Source organism: Seriola aureovittata, chromosome 14 (genome assembly GCF_021018895.1).
Source record: "Seriola aureovittata isolate HTS-2021-v1 ecotype China chromosome 14, ASM2101889v1, whole genome shotgun sequence".
In the NCBI taxonomy this organism is placed as follows: domain Eukaryota; kingdom Metazoa; phylum Chordata; class Actinopteri; order Carangiformes; family Carangidae; genus Seriola; species Seriola aureovittata.
In genome coordinates this window covers 12,672,501-12,690,124 of record NC_079377.1, presented here as the reverse complement: position 1 = coordinate 12,690,124, position 17,624 = coordinate 12,672,501, and the positions used below count along the sequence as shown (strand labels likewise).

The 17,624-nt window shown below is 43.0% G+C and overlaps 1 protein-coding gene across 3 annotated transcripts in view; it reads right to left on the bottom strand.

Annotated features, from left to right (window-relative positions):
* The window catches only part of LOC130181211 (Kv channel-interacting protein 2-like), an 85,242-nt gene that overhangs the window by 42,660 nt on the left and 24,958 nt on the right, over positions 1 to 17,624 (bottom strand). The window contains exon 1 of one of the 3 annotated variants that reach the window (XM_056395157.1): positions 5,575 to 5,879. The exons of the other annotated variants lie outside the window; for them this stretch is intronic. Coding sequence (XP_056251132.1) covers positions 5,575 to 5,662 — 88 coding nt within the window. The 5' untranslated portion in view covers positions 5,663 to 5,879. Of the gene's footprint in view, positions 1 to 5,574; positions 5,880 to 17,624 lie in introns of those variants that run through there. 3 annotated transcript variants of the gene reach the window in all.

Here is a 17,624-nt window from a genome sequence, read left to right as displayed (position 1 = left end):
CAAGTCGCGCCCGTGGAAACGTGTGTGTGCGTGTGCGTGTGTGTGTGTGTTCCTGTCAATCTCAGCAGATGTGTGTATACCCTCACCGGTGTGGAAGTATACATGCCCCAACACAAAGGTGAAGTAGCACATGAGGGAGGTAATCAGAGGTTATTAATTAGAAAGTACAAAGTTCTAATGGCCTCTGGAGGAAGATTAACACCCACTTTCATTTAGAAAAATGTCAAAGGCCCTAACAAATGACTCCTACTCTGGAGAAGGAAATGAATGTGACTATTTCTTGGTGCCCATATGTATACTGTGAAGTGCAGGTGAAAGCTTCCTGTGGTAAAATAGGTGCAGTGGGGGAGAGTGCGTTATACAAAATGAATTAAGTCACAGGAAGCTGGTCTCTGCAGGAGTTAACACATGATCTTTATCACCTGAAGGGAATTATTTTGCAGTAGGGACCAGCATGCGCTGCTGCTCATTACACATTCATCTTCAGACATGAAATATTGATTTAAGGCTATTTACTACAAGTAATTAAAATGCAAAGCAACATGTCTGTGTATAGTTACTGTAGAGAAAGGTTGTTAGGGCACAAGGTGTTGCTTATGAGAAATTACTGTCAAACATTCATTTGTAGGAAAAATGGAACCAGAATGTGTTCACTGCTCATTGCCACATACACCTGAAAACATGCTGAAAATGCACTGACAACGAGGACAAACAGGGATGTTTGACATTGTGATTAGTGATCCACTGATAACACAGTGGACAACTGAGCAGCAGATTTTGCTTTGGCAGTTTCTGATTTTGTGAAATGAGCACAAACTCGTTCGTGTTCAATGTGTTGGAAGACAAATTCTGTTTCTCCACCATGGGGGGATTATGTTGAATTAATACAAATTAAATCGTGGGACAAGAGCACACCACGGACACGTGATAACAAATAAACTAGACAAAGATTGAATATGAAAGTAGACAGTTAAAGCCCCTATACAACCCTTTCCACTTATGTTACTCAATTACAGCTGAACTAAACCCCCCCCCCAAGAGCGTATGGATATGTAGAGGCTGTTTTTTGATTGACACCTTACTTTCATGTTACTTTTGTTGAACTTGTTACTTACATCATCTTTACCATTCTTATTTTTATTTCGTATTATATATTCATACATCATGTAATTTCGAATATAGCTGCACCAAAACTCAACCTGAGCAGAGGTTGGATTTAAACACCATACTTTTCATTTTCATGTCAAACTACAGCTGTTATTACCAGTCATTTCTTCACTCAATGAAACACATTTGTGTCATTCTTTATGCAAAGACCATGTTATTATGTTTTTACGCTCATTTCACAAAAAGCAATGCAATGACTGCTGCTTTCCAGTCTCCTGATATGACAATGACACACAGCAGAAGTATGTGACAGTGATGGGGACAGGAGGCATCGCAGGAGGAGAGGCTCAGGTACAGAAAGAAGAAGGAGACCTGCGCTGTCAGCTTCATGTTAGATAAGAGCACAGCTAAAGGACAGATCAATGGGGCTCAAAGAGATTCTATACAGCCGAAGCCACAACATCTACAGACAGAGATAACGTCATGCAACAGGGTGAAGTGGAAAGGGAAGAGTGTGTGTGTGTACAGAAGGTGTATGTGAACTGATATACTTGTATGTATGTATGCATGTGTATGTGTGTGTGGGTGGGCAAACAAGTTAAACAGTATTTAATGGATCTTAATTGCACTAAACAGAGCTAGTCCCACTATTAAGTAAATCGACACAAACAAAGCTCTAGGGCAGGGGAGTAGCAGAGGACACACACACAAACACACACACACACACACACACACACACACACACACACACACAGGAGGAGTCACAAACACAGCAGCGTGGTCTTGTTTTCCCTACAGAGGCTCATGAAACAAACTAATTAGTGGGCAAAGTAGGGGCAAGAGGGAGGGTGACTACAAATGACTGTCATCAGTAATGCTCACACACACAAACGCCAACGAGCCATAACCAGACACAATAAGGCTCCTAACCACTGTGTAGGTCTATGGTGGGGTAGTAGTAATTGACTGAACTAATTATAGACGCAAGAGCCTATTCAGAAACACACTGTTTGTTATCAAGGCTTGGTAAGAGAATAAAAACAAGAAGAACTGGTAGAAATTTTTTCAAACAGGGTCTACGGACTAAAAACACCAACTAACCTGGGGCTTTTCTAATGTGTTCTTTTTTAAACACAGTTAAATCACTGTTCATACACAGTTTGACATCAGAGTAAATTCTGTCTGTCCATGCCCGACTTAAATGGCTCATCCCTCAGCCCCTCGGCACAGCCAAAAATGCAACAACACTCAAATACCAAACTGTGAATGGCCTTGATGAAATCCCTATGTAGCACAGCCATTATACAGTTCAGCCCTCACTGGCTCCCATTGCACCGAAGCAGACATTGCTCTCTTTCTCTCGCTCTCCCATTGGAACAGACATGCAGGAGCCAGTAGTCATGGTAACTCCATTCTGGGTAAACTTAAGGATGTGTACGTACGTGCATGCACACACAAACACACACACACACACACACATAGACACACAGTGGTAGCTAGTTAGCTATCTGAACAGTGAGCAGTCTGTTTTGCAAGCATGATATGAAACTCCACTATTCCCAATGTTTCTATTACGTTATCAGACTTTATAGGTGTGTGTGTGTGGCACCAAACGGATGTTGGGAACATCAATTATTACTGTTAGTCCAATTCTTTCATACATTTTAATGGGGACGAATTAGCAAATTAGCACAATCAAAGTCAATTTACTAATTAATTACATATAGAGTTTAAGAATCTATATCTTTGCTTCATTGTCAAATGAAACAGATTCCCAAAGTTAGTCATATTGTTAACAAATCCCATGAAAACATCTGTTTGTCAACGCTTTCCAAATTCCCAAAACTCAGCCTCAGTTCATTGGTTCCTGAAGACCTCTCAAACAACCTTTAACAAATGACTCAGGAATATATAGTCTCATTAAAAAAAACATTCACAAACCCCTGGTACCCTAGTTATTAATGACACCAGTAGCCTTGTAGTGATCTGCAGTCAGCATCCTGTTGCCTGGACCCCAGCGTGTGTTTGCACTCTGTAGGTAGACATGAACGAGCATCAATTCATTGTTGGTTTTAGCCTTTGGGATTTGTTGACAATAAGAATAATCCAGAATATCAGCAGCTTTATTCTTTGGCAGAAACTTACAAGTTCTGGACATCACTAAAACTTCAGTGCAGTAGGAGACCTTGGTGTAAGTGCTAGGAACTACATCTATTCAATAAGAACAAGGAGAACAGGTAAAGAAGGGCACCAAAAGGGAATAATAAGTGCTAGTTAGGCATGTTAGGGTGTCAGAGGTGCTAGGAGGGGAGGTGGTCTCAGAAGAAATAAGACTTCAAGAGCTTATTAAAGCTAGGGAGGGACGCCCCTGTTCTGATTGCATTTGGTAGCTTGTTCCACCATCGGGGGAACCACAGGCGAGAACAGTCTGGACTGTGACTGCCTCGTGTGCAGGGATGGCAATGACAAATGACATTCCTTGGGAGGAACACAGTGGCCGAGAAGGAGCATAAGCCTGTATGATTGAGTTCAAGTATATGGGTGCAGACCCAGAAGTCACTCTGAAGGCAAGCATTAGTGACTTGAATTTGATTCGGGTGACCATGGGTAGCCAGAGAATGAGCAGTGGAGTGACATGTGCCCTTTTAGGCTGATCAAAGACCAAACGGGCTGTTGCTTTCTGGACTATCTGTAAGGCTTTCACTGTGCGTGAAGGAAGGCCTGCTAGAAGGGCACTGCAGTATTTGAGGCAAGATATAACCATGGCCTGGACCAAAAACTCTGTGGTGTACTGACTCAGGTAAGGCCTGATATATTGAAGTATTATTTGAAAAAATGTATATCAGCATTTCACGATTGAATCCAAAGTTTGAAAGCTTTTATTTTAAATGCTTTAATACTCAATGTGGTAACTGGACATAAACATTGGTTACTGTTTATTTTCCAAGTGACTGAATTGGGTATCACACCCAGGGTTTTTGTTTTGGGCTTAGTATGTGTGTGCACCTCTCCACACATGTATCCACATCCAATTCCCGCTTTCAGGGCACGAACACGAATCTCTGCAGATGTCAAAGTCTGAAGAGATAACGAGGAGAAAAGAAGAGGTGGAGATGAGCTGCACGGACGTCAAATTAGCATTCAGACACTGCTCTATTGACAAGGTCATCTAAACACCGCTTTATCTCCACCTTCTAGGATCAACTGCTGGGATTCAATAGAACCACCGTACTTTGTTGCGACTTCCCCAAGGCAATGTGAGCTGCTGCTCAATATCACTCACAAGAAAAAAAAGCAGGAAAATGGGTGTAAAGCTTAGAAGCAGGCTGTCAATAGGCAATGTTACAGAGGGTGTTTCTGGCAAAGGACATTTTATTCAGCCAACACTAAGCCCAGCAAGACAAAAGAGTGTAAGGACATAAAAGAAATAAGACCTTCTAAGTATCAAGAAAAGATTTTGCTGAAGTTTATAGAACTTTATTCTAAACTCAGTGCGCAGATTAGCATTATAAAGTTGTGTGTATCTGTACAGAGAGAGACGGAGAGGAGAGGAGAGGAGAGGAGAGAGAGGAGAGGAGAACGGGGATGGGTAAGTGGATGTCATACTGAGAGCTGGCTGAAGGGCTGGATAAAAGGCTGTGTGAGTCTTTCTCCCACTGAGAGTTTCTCAATGGAGGTGGAATGCCACAGGCTTCCAGAGGGCAATCTGTTTGACTGGTGGAAAGGGAGGAGGAGGGGAGAGAAGGACAGAGCTGCGGAGGGAGAGGGAGGGAGTCAAAAGGCAGATAGAAAGTGGGGAAGAGTGAGTTTCAACCCCAACAGCTTTCTGATCCTTATTGTGCATACAGATCATTGATTCTAGTATTAAGCATAAGAATTGAGCAAAGTGGAAAAAAACATGTGCCCACAGGCATACATGCGTACATACTTATATAAATGTATATGCAGTACATATGAACATATACTATGCAGAAAATAATGACTGCAATCTTTAGCCTGTTTGATGTGTGAGCTTTGTTGTCTCTGTCTGGAGTTTAAACGAGGCACTCAGACATACTGTATATACACACACACACACACACACACCATCACACACACACATACACACACACACACACACACACACACACACACACACACACACACACACACACAGAAGGAGCCACAAACCCCTACAAGTCCACTCACACTCTTTGAAATAATATGCATGTTTTGGATCTGAGCAGATGAGGAGTGCATCTACTCCGTCATCATCGAGATAGAAAACAAACTGAGCCAGAGACACAGGAGGAAACTGAATTGATGGACCAACAACAGAACCCTCAGCAAAGATCAGAAACCACGCCAGGAGCATGAATACACAGCAAACTCCAGTTAAGACCATTTCCACTTGGCTTCTGTACTCACGAAAGACGTGGAGCCACCGGGAAACCTCTGGGTGGGGAAGTGGAAGTTTTGGGTGCCTACCTTGGGTGAGCGTTCCCATGAGGAAGCGGTAGAAATAGCGAGCCACCTTGGTGAGCTGCCTCTTGCACCTTTTCCTGCACTGGCTCATCTTGGTGCAGCTGTGGTGGAGGTGGAGATGATGGCAGTGGTGATGGTGTTAGTCAGCTAGTCTGCCGGCGGAAGCAAGCTTTCAAGGTAGGAGGGGAGGAACAGAGCACTGTGAGTGTGTGTGAGTAGGTATGTGTATGTGTGTGTGTGTATATGTGTGTGTGTGTGTGTGTGTGTGTGTATATGTATATGGATAGTCTGATTGCCGCTGCCTCTCTTCTCCTCCTCACTCACCCCTTCTCTTTCCTCTCTCTGTCGTCCCCCCCCCCCCCCCCCCCCCCCCCCCTCTTTCTCTCTGTTCTACTCTCCACCTGTAGGGCGCTGGCTGTCAATCAGCCAGGCTCGCTTTGTCTCCTCCCCCTCACGTTCTGGGAAGCCCTGTTCCGGCCTCTCATTGGCTGGGAGCAGAGTGTGGCGGAAAATTACGGACTGGCGCTCATGTGAGAGTGTGTGTGTGTGTGTGTGCGTGTGTGTGTGAGAGAGAGAGAGCAGTATACTACGAGGAGGCTGGCTTGAGTGGCAGGTGGTGGTTTTTCTCTAGCTGCGCATTCCACACATCTTGTTGATGTTTTTTTTTTTTTCTATTTTTTCTCCACTCACCGCTCAAAAAGAAGACAGCCTCTCAGAGTGTGTGTGTATGTGTGTGTGTGTGTTTGAGCCAGCAGGAGGTTGAGTAAAGTGACAGAGGAAACAAAGCAAACCCATTAATTAGCATCGCATACCGTCCCTTTGCGTGTCTGTCTCTTGCTTGCTCATTAATGGTATTCATAATACAGAGGATGGAGAGGAGGAGCAAAAAGGAAAAGTGAAGGTACACGAAGAGACAGATAGGGAGGTGGAGACGGGGCAAAAAGGGGAATGCATAATTAATATGTTTCCCTCCTTTCTCCAGTGTGGTGAAATTTAAAGAGAAAAGGCTTGACAGGAGAGAGAGGGTGTTGGGCAAATACCAGCCCTCACCAGAAGTTGATGGACGGATTATTATCTGCCAGCAGAGGAGGAAGAGAAGAGAGAGGAGGGTAAGAGAGGAGGAGCTTTTAAATCCTGTGGGATTGAGAAATAGGTATTTATGTAAAGCCTTTTCTGCCTTCATCCTTATCATTCTGCCTCTAATCTCTGTCTCACTCAGTGTCAACACTTGCAGAGTCACCAAGCATGGAAACACACACACATAGTTTTCCCTCTAGACATATTTTATTGTTTTACCCTCCACAACTCCCACATTACCTGACTAAACTGCTGCCACTCCACCCTTATCCTCTCTCTTTCTCCCCGACGCTGAATTAAAAGTGATTACCGTTACCACAGCAACCCCCAGACTCCATGGATTTTTCTGGTGGTCTAAGTGGCAGACGCACACACACACAGGCACACAGACACACAGACACACACACGCACTTACATACACCACTTACATTGACGTACACACCTGTCTGTTTGTCAGGTCAGGGAGGAAATCAATCAAACATCAGGCAGATGCCTCCTCTCAACACTCTCGCTCTCGTCTGTGTGTGTCTTTGTGCTCTCTTTCTCATTTAGAAGTCACATGGAGGGGTCAGAGTACGGGTGAGTGTTTGACAGCGAGCTGCTCCGGACTATTAAGAGCCGATGCAACATGGCCAGACAGAGTAAAGAGCCCTGATGTAACCGTGAAACACATAATGACGTCTGAATCCTTCGATTCTGAGAAAAGGCGCTAAGAACACGTGGAAGAAGGAAAGAAAGATTTTGAACGACTTTTGAAAGTTCATATAAGACTTACTAACTAAATAATAACTTTGACTCCTGCCTTTGAAATATTTTTGAGTGTAAATGCACTCAGCAGCAAATATTTCTTAATTTCTGAAAAATAAACTTGGTGTGAAAGGTCCACATGTAATGTTCTTTCAGGTTTTGGATCATGCGTCTGACTGTTAGCCGTCATTCAGGGATCTGTCTTTCCTCAGAAGAGCTTTACATTTGTCCAAACTCCTTTACCTCCAGCTCTGACACTGTGGGAGAGGCAGAACATGTCAGACCCTTGGCAGATATATGACAGGTTTGCGGAGGATGTAGAGTAGCTTGCAACATTGAGGCACCGTCAGTTGAACCAACCAGACAGGACAAAAGGGAAAGAGTAAGAGGCAGTGGTAAAAAACACACATTGTCAGGATTAGCTGACTGTCCTGCAGGGAAATGTCTTTCTACAGAGGGTACAGAAGAGGTGATTAGAAGAAAGGGTGTGGCTGCTCCAGAACGAGAGATCTACATGTTTGCATGTTATTTTTGCTTTAAACACATCCAGGATTTGTGCCTCGACTCAGCTGCCTGTTCTCAAGAGTATGCGTGTCTGTGTTTGTGCATGTTTTTTCCCCAAATGTTTCCATCCAGGGGTCTGAGTCACAACCATCAAGATGTCCAGGGTGTGAACCGTGCAAGGCCAAATCCAGGCTGCAGTCCATTAGCGATTATTACCAAGAAACACAACACAAACAAATAACACAACACCTCACACGGCAGCCCCCTTTTGGCAGCAATTATCAACATGTTAATTGAGACTTCAAGCAAATGGCAGCAGCTCTTAATTGTGTTTTCATGCAAGGAAGAAAATAGTGTCAGTCTTAAAATGTCAGAGAAGTGATATATATATATATATATATATATATATAAATAATAATAAAATGGACAGACAGGGCAGCAGACATGAAGGAAGAGCTGCCAGAGAGAGAGAGAGGTCAACCTGACAAGAAGAAAGATGAGTTAAGGAGCAGACAGACTTGCTGCACCACTGACACGTCAGAGAAGCTCCAGATCTGCAAGCTGTCTGAGTGATTGGATCCATCATTAAGATGGAGACCCAGGAGGCCTAAGAACTGCCCTGACCATCAAAACACTGTCGGAAACATCATCAAGCAGCCTGGAAATCTTTGGCTTTTTGGCAGGTCAACAGGAGGATAAATCTATAAATCTAACCAACTATCTGATAGACCTCATCCTGCTTTCCTCTTTTCTTTGCCTGTTTTTTTTTTCTGTTTCTAAACTCAGTTCAAACATTGATAAGCATATTAAGGTTTGTTCTGAATAAGAAAAAAATGTTATGAAAGACAGAGTCAGTGTGTGTGAAAGTGTGTGTCTTGTTATGAGGGACAACATAATGATTTTTGCACAGATTTGGAAAGGGTGCAGTAGTCTGTGTAGGCTGCCATATGAGCACAAAGACACACAGGAATGTTGGAGGGCAGATGTGACACTGACACTCCACTCAAGTATCTGGCAAAGACAGGCACACATACACACACACTTTCACACATTTGTTTTTAACACTATTTATGTGACGGGCAAAGGCACCAGCTGGTGAAACCCACTCAACACTCTATTCACCGAGAACATGTGACTGTGGAGGGAAGAAAGAGGAGAGGAGAAGGGAGGAGAGAGGAGAAAGAGGAGAGAGTGAAGAGAGAGAGGGAGGAACGAGAAAGAAGCACAGGTGGAAGCACTCGTCTCCAGGGATGTGGGGTTAAGCCTTAAATACAAACAAAAATGTCTGTCTGGCTCTTATAATAGAAATATAAAATGAAATAGGAAGTGTTATTGTAACATAAATGATTTATTTAAAATAAACCATAGTAAGTCATAAGAGCCGTACATTATCTCGTGAGAAATGTTGAAATGTCGAAAAAATGCCCCGTCTCACAATGTTAAGGAAAGTGATCATAAACATTCCTGGATCTGCCCCTTCGACCAGATCCGCACCAAAATTGAATAGGTTCTTTCTTAGCCAACGCCCCATCCTTCCACCAAGTATGGTTCAAATCATTTCAGTACTCTTTGTGTAACCCTGCTGACAAACAAACAAACAAACCAACAAACAGATGTGGGTGAAAAACATAACCTCCATGGCAGAAGTAATGAAGAGCAGTTTTCACAGAGCTGAGGAATTCTCACCCCCTATCATACGTTTCTCTGTCCACTGCTGCTCTGTTTGCACATTTGTGTTAGATGCTTTAACAAACCAGCTAGTGTGGGCTGGGAATGGAGTATAAAGCATCTGAACAGCCAGTCTGCACTGGTGCTGACTTAAGCCTTATTCACACCATTTTAAAAATGCCCTCTCCAATATTATGTAAATGGTGTATTGCCAAGGTCCTGCACAGATGCTTAACTCGCTCAGCCTGGTAATCAGAAGAGATCATGATACATCATAAAACTTCCTATGAAAATAGCCAGAAACTAATGCTCAGTATTTTCAAATTGCTATTTGCCAAGATGTTAGCTGGCCAGAGTCCCCCAAGTTGTCCTCTCACATGTTCTCCTTTTCTTAGAAAAACACAACATTTTGAACAAATACCAATCAGCTCTGCTAATGGTAACATGGTAACAAATGATTTACCACTGTCACTACACTCTGGAAACCATGCCATTAATTGATTTTGTTGGACCTCTCTGCCTTTGATACAGCTGACCATCCCATAATCTTGGAGCATCACAAACATTGTATTTGCAACATAGATCAGTATAAACTAAAATTAAAAAATTCTCATCCCTCTGCTACTTTGTCTTCTGTGGTGCACCACAAGGCTCTACTTGAGGCCTGATACCATTTTCATTGTGTATGATCCCACAGCATTCCTTACCAAATATGCGTTTCATTTGGTTTCCCTTTGAAACCAAATGAAACGCATAATCTACAATGCTGGTTGACCAGAAACTTTCTGTGTCAGATCCCCCCCATCTGTTGCCACTTTTAAATCACAGCTTAAGACCCAGTAATTATGAATTTAATTATATAATTGTTCTACATTGTCTGTCATGGTTAGCCCCCTTTGGCTTTTGTTTATCTAATTAATTTCTAATTTCATCAAATTGAATTATTTTATTATTTCATTTAATGTGCCTGTTGTTTTTTGACTTGACAGGTCAAAGTGGCATGAGCAGCACAAGAACCTTATTATTTAAACTTTAATATATGGATGCAAATGAATCATTCTTTTCTTTTTCATCACCATGGGCATGGATGACTGATACTAAATAAAAAAAATTTTTTTTAAATATAAAGTTCCATCTTAAAGTATTTAGGTCATAAACCTTTGCTATACTTTCCTAACTACCTTTTTAATGATGGCTTCAGACATAAGTCACAGAGTGTCAATTAGTTCCAATTGTATTTCTTTTTTCTTATATCCATATGTACACATCATTCAACTAAAATGAATAGGACATGCTGGCTGATTGTTTGTCAGTCAAAGCTAATCTGACAGCAATAAGCGCATTGCTTTGGTTCAGCAGGTATAACATGTGTCATGTATTTATTTGATTTATTTAATGTCACAAGTTGAAACCCAACTCACAAACTTTCTCACTGGACATAACAGCCTCTCTAGCATTCCACACTTTAACTGAGTGATATCTATTAAATACATTTGACGATAAAACACTGGAAACTTACAATTGAGCAACTATTTCATTTCAGGATGATATTTTGAATAGTTGCCAGTGTTAAAGGACAAAAGGACAGTTCCTTTAAACAAAACCCTCTGCTCTGTGATTAGAAAAAGCAACTTCAGCAAATTCAAGGAGAGAACATGAGCGCACCTATCCATGACTGTGCCTAGTTGATATTTAGAAGCAATGCTGTGGACACTGATAGATTTTAAATGAGATATTGAATATTCTTTATCAAACCCATGCACTGTAGCCGTTGGCTGTTTAGAGTGCAGACACCAAGCAACCATAAATTAAGCTCTGTGATGCTGCCGCCATCTGCAGGCAAAAACCTGCACAGCCACAAATCCAGAAGCAAGTCACCTGCCCTGAGGGCAAACAGATGGACTGAGAGGAGACACAGGGGAAAAGAGACTCATAAACTTCACAAGCATGCACGCCACGCACGCACAAACGCATGCACGCACACACGCACGCACACACACACACAATCACTTTCTGACTTTAATAAAGACCAGAGAGGAAGAGGGGATATTAATGAAGTCTAAACACGATATGTAACTAATGATGCATGCCTTTTCCAGCTTGGAGTGAAATAAGACTATAGTGCACTTCAATTTGAATGCTAATGAATATTCATTAAAAGCTGCTCTAAAGATAAGAGAATATGGATTGCCAAAGTAATTATTTGGGTCTGTGTGTGTGACCAAAGATATGCATGTGTGTTTTTAAGCATCCAAGAGTCGTCCTGCCACCAGGTACAGGCCCTGACTGTCTGATCACTGCTCTGACCACTAATGGACAACCTTTCAGGCACATGAGAGCCACCTGCAGAGTTAGAGCAAAGACTATGGTGACTTAAGGAGAGGCATTGCGTCATTTTCATACATAAATGTTATGCATTTAACTCAGACTAATCAGAAACAGCGCTGATATCTGCTGATTTGCTTTATCCAGAACAGCTTTCCTCTCGAGTTGAGTGCCACTGCACAGACCTTAGAAAATAGAACTTTTTCATCTAGAATATTTATACAGACACTCTGGATGACTGACAGGTGGAAAAAAAACTCCAGCAAATGCATCTGGCACTCCACATCAAAAAGCAGTGTGTGCCGTTCACCGCAGTGTCCAATGACTTTAAAATAGCTGGCTGTACTAAACAGTTTATACCAGTAGAGGGCAGATACAGACCAGTAAAACCACAGCTACTGCAGGAATAAAATAATTTACAAAGAAACTCATAATTGTCCCTCAAAGAAAGAAATAATCATAATTATTTTCATTGTACTTTTCATTTTTTTGGGACTTCAAATGCCCTGCAGACAAATCTGACTCTAGAAAAGCAGCAAAATGCACATGAAATTATACATTACAATACTATACATTACCTATGCATTACCTCAACTCTGAATAAGTTAGATTGTGAATAGGTTGGCAGCCCCTCGAAATGAATTTTGAAGTGTATGGGAAAGCCATTTTAAATCTTGGTAATAACTTCAGACAAATCTCGGCTAAGCATTTATTTATGCCGACTTCTTTTAGATTAATGTCTGGCACCAGTTTACTGCTGTCTGATTTTATATAGTTAATTATCTTTCCTGCAGAAAATAGAGCAAAAGTGTAATTGAACCACCAGGAGACAGAGTTGGAGGATGAATGCAGCCGAGATATTCACTGGACTTTATCGGCCCACAGCCGAGTTACTTCAGATTTAAGGATCAGACTACTGCTTTGCTCCTTGCTCTGCATCAGAGTGATGATGGTGAGAAAAAGATGAAAGGTCATGAGAGATCATGGCGTGGTCAGGGATTTGTTCATAGCATAGAGGAATAAGAAGATACAGGAAAATGAATTAATGAGAATAAAAACTTCATTCTGGTCGTCACTCTGGTACAGTTTGAAACAAAACAATAAATAGTAGATTCAGGTCATGACTCTTTTCCACTCTACATTAAAGCTACACAAACACCCGCTCTCTTCTAGTGTTGTCAGCCTTTAAACCCTGGGGGAGCTCCCTACATATTCCTCTGGATAAAGCGAGGGATGAAGCTGCTGCTGTGTGGGTAGATGAAGATGGAAAGGGGACAGACCCAAGGGAGACAAGAATGACAACAAACAGGGAGAGACGAGGAGAGGAATGGATCACTGGGCCATGAGGTCTACAAGTAACCCACCGGGGAGAAACTGAGGCTTTCACGTTGTTTTTATTGCCAGGTGCCGACTAACAGCAAAGTCAGCCAAGCCGAACGCTTGAAAAGAGGAGCACCAAATCGCACGCTGCTACCTGCACCTCCTGGAAGGCATCAAACATTCTGCAAGTGACGATAGGTCTCTGATATTCCGCACGCGCCGGTGTTGATGTGAACCCTCGCTATTGCCTTGCCTTTGCTACACCTCGCTCCACTGCTGTTTTACATGTTATCATCTAACGCAGGCACTCTGTATTGCCTCTGAAGTCTCTCCCTCTCGCTGTCACACCCAACTTCTTGGCTGCTTGACTGCTGTTCCCTCCACCCCGACCCCCTCACCCACCCCCCCACCCCCGCTCTCCATGCCTGTCTGAAGGCAGGCAGCAGGTGTTTTGTGACTTGGAGATCAGAGAGCCGCGCGGAGACGGAGCCCCTCTGAGCTCGGCTGCCTGTGTAGGAGGAGGAGGAGGACAGAAAATCTACGCTTCCATTTTCAGAGTCTGCCTTCTCTCTTGCAACAGGAGAGAGCTCTTATCCCACCCCCGGACCACAGTCGCACCAGTTCAATACCAGCGCGTGTCTTATCCGCGTTACATGCTCACGTACAGTTATGTCTCCTACAGGCTGAGCGAGGAGCCTTTTTTTTTATTTTTATTGAGGAGCATGCATGTGAGCTACTTGTTGCTGAGTTGAGGTGTCACTAGGGAGCAAGGCAGTGTGGGTGCACACATGCATGGACTAATATGGCAAATGAGGAGGAGAGGAGAGAGGGAGGGTGTGATTAGGTGAGAGAAATAGAAATTGTTTCCATGGGGTCCATGGTGTGCACGAAAGGCACGCAGATGTAACACTAAAATGCAGCGGGACTTTGCACTGATTAAATCCAACCTTTTTGAGGTAACCTGATTTCACAGCAGCTCACTCTCTGACCTGAAACTAGTTTCAGTGATGCTGACTCAAACACTCCATTACTGCCCCCCCCTCTCTTTCATTCTGAGTAGATTTGTGAATTATAGCAGGATTTGATTAGACTCCATGTAGCTGCAGTGACGACTCTCGTGTCAATGAATATTCTTTCTGCCAGAACCACATCATGTGTAGACCACTTCTTATTCACAGTCCTTCTTTTATCTCTCACCTGTTCACCTTTTCTCCAGGGCCGGCCTGCGAGAGCACTATTAATGACCGATTTAAAGAGCATCCTCCATCTTACCTGCCTCGATTATGTAGTCTGAATTTAAAACAGACATGGAAACAGCGTAGCTTCCAACTTGTGGGTGGATGACTGTGTGGAGTGGAACATTTATTTCTGTATGACAAAATTCTCCCTCTAAATACATCGTACCTGTCCTCCTCTGACTTGCTACTATGTTTGCTGTTTGTTGTATTAGGAATTTATTTGATGAGAGGCTTGTGGTTGTTAAAAAGCATAAGCACCAACAAAAAGGAATTCACAAAAAGAAACTATGAATGGCAATAAATTATCTGCAATCTCTGCACATCCAAAACTTCTATGCTCATTCCGTACAGATCAGTCGACCTGGTAACAACCTGGGCGCTCACACTGAATGTAAAACACAAAAACCCCTGATCGTTTTTTCTGCTTTGACAGCCTCCTCAGATGAGAAGTGTTACTTCGTGCAATCCAACTATGAGGAGAAAACAAGGAAAAATATGTAGCTGCAGATGGCTGGGAGATGCAGACAATATGGCCCGTTTCATCTGCGACAAAGTTTGGTTCTATCACAGCACAGTCTGCAGCCGCCAAAACACGTTAAATACTTCCCAAAGAATATTAAAATAAACTCACTGCGGTTTTATGGATGATTTTTTGACAACAACCATGTGATACATCGAATGGCAGAACTGCTCAAACTGAAAGAAAATTTCGCACTTGTCAGAAATCTGACTCGTCATCCAACGGTCATATTTAAGATCACATGGGCAATTAATCAGGCGGTGTGACCCTCGCTTGAAAACCTAACATCAAATATAAATCTGCTGGACATCTGGCTTCTTTTTTTTTAAATTAATTAGACCAATTCAGGTTGGTCTCATACTGGGGACAAGTGTAACTTTATTGTAATAACTTTTGAGTTATTGACCGTTGGAGTGAGTGCAAAAGGACTCAGGATGCTGCTTGAGTTAACATGGCCCACACATCTGTGGTTTTGGCAGCTCGAGCACATTTGGTAACAGGTTGGCTACTCCATCCACTCCGCCACCCTGGTGCCCATGTATTTAATTTGTGTGTTTCCTCTTCATTGCCAGCCTCTGTTCCCCTTATGACTTCGTGTGAGCCATTAACCAGGGGGCTCAGTCTGGTGTGTCTGATGAGGACAGCTGCTGGGTTAAACGACCCATCTGTATCCAAATGATACAATCAGTCCTAATAGAACAGGGACAGATCAGTCCCGTAGCTGTCAACCATCAGAGGACAAGAGGTCACCTTCGCCGTGATTTAGGCACAGTCCACTTGATTGGGAATCCACAGAGAGGCTCAACTGAAGCGTTGCAGCTGTCTATATGTGCATGGAGGGCGCGTATGTGTGGTTCTATCAGCTATGTACAAAGTGTCAAGAGTGTCGTTCGTCTTTCAACAGGCTCACAGCAACTTTCTGCTCACGCTCTGTGCCACAGTGCAGATATTTGGAGGCTGTCACAGACTCTGCTCAGAAAATGAAACAGTGGATGGGATTTATTGATGGGAAAGTATTTGCACCGTGCACCCCGAGGGGATAATTCATCAAAAAAGTGTCAGCGCAAAGGTTATACAGACATAAGAGCGAGCTGAACCTGCGTCTAAGCAGGGTGGTTAGAGTGACTGCCCCAAGACAGACAGAGCGAACATTAATCCCAAATGAGACATTTGTCCTGCGGGTGTCTCCTAGAGCAAGACCTAAACCTGCACCTCCCCACCCACACTCACTGACAAAAAAACACCACACACCTAAAAAAGAAAAATGAACAAAACGTGTCAAATATCTCCAATTCCTCTCTAACTTCTTACCCTTCTTTTTCTCTTCGATTTGACAGCTCCTCCGTTTGTGCTCATGTTACATGTTTCATGAGCCTGATTTGATCCTCACTAAGAGCACTAATAGCAGCTTTGATCGTGACAAGTGCAGCACTTACACTACACTACTAAAATCACTAACTCTCCTAATGTAATCCCTCACTTCTCTTGACATCATCTGCAGCTTTTTCAAGGAGCTCTCTGCGTCTGTCTATCCAGCAGGACTACCGCTGAACTTTCCACCTCGCTCTCAACTCAATTTTCAGAGCTCATTCTCCTGCTCTTGCTGGGATTCTTAAGTGCTTCCACCTCTTGACTATATCTGCTGAGCGGGTGTGTACGTGTGCACAGGAGACACCGCCGTCTAATGGCACTGGTATCATGGCGTGGGGGGGTCACAGCTTCGGAAAACAGAGATCCTGCGGACTGAAGCAATGGAAAATAGTTTTTCTCCGTTTCTCTTTCTGTGCTTGTGTTTCTCTCTCCATGTGGGCGGGGAGCCAGAGGTGAACCAGGCTGAACTACATCCCACTATAACAACACAATGATGAAAGAATAGACACTCAGCAGACTCTCTAGCATTTAGAAAGACTTGACAATGTAAACACAAAATGCACACTATACAGAGAAACGTCTTTCAGAGGGGATGTTGATTCCTAGAGGACACTAAAACTTGTTGCCTGCAAGTTTTCTCCCAACAAGCAGCTCATCTATCCTCCGTCATTGTAAACACAACTGTTATGTAAGACACAGAGGACAGTGAGTACGTGCGTGTGGGAGTGAATGCTAATGCCAGCATTTGGGTTCAGTATGTGTGCACAAGTGTGTACTTGCTTGTGCATTTGTGTGAATGAACCGCAACTCCGTAGAAAGGAGCCCGATTTGGCTGAATTCACACAATCACCCGAAGGCTCATGGGAAATCAGTGGGCGGACAGGTATGGATCAGTGACAGGAGGAGGAGGATGGGTAGGTTTGGATCGGGTTCACTCACTAACACTTTTTTTTTTTTTTAAGGCTGTCATTCTCAGTGTCTCTTGCTCTCTTTGAGATTCTTTCTCTTCTTTCCTTCAAAAAAAAAAAACCTGGACCTGTTCAGTGGTTCACATCTTTTGAGGAGGTGCACGTTCGACAGTTACATGTCTCTCTAAACACCTAACCTGATCACTGTCTGTACATACTGTGTATGAAAAACGGGACTGCAGCTTTCACACAGTTTTTCACACAATGACTTCTAACACATTTTTTTTCTGTGTTAAATTACTGTATTAAATGTCTGGAGCAGATTTTAAAACCACAGTGGGGCTGTTTATGAGGATGCCCCTGGCCACTTAGAGT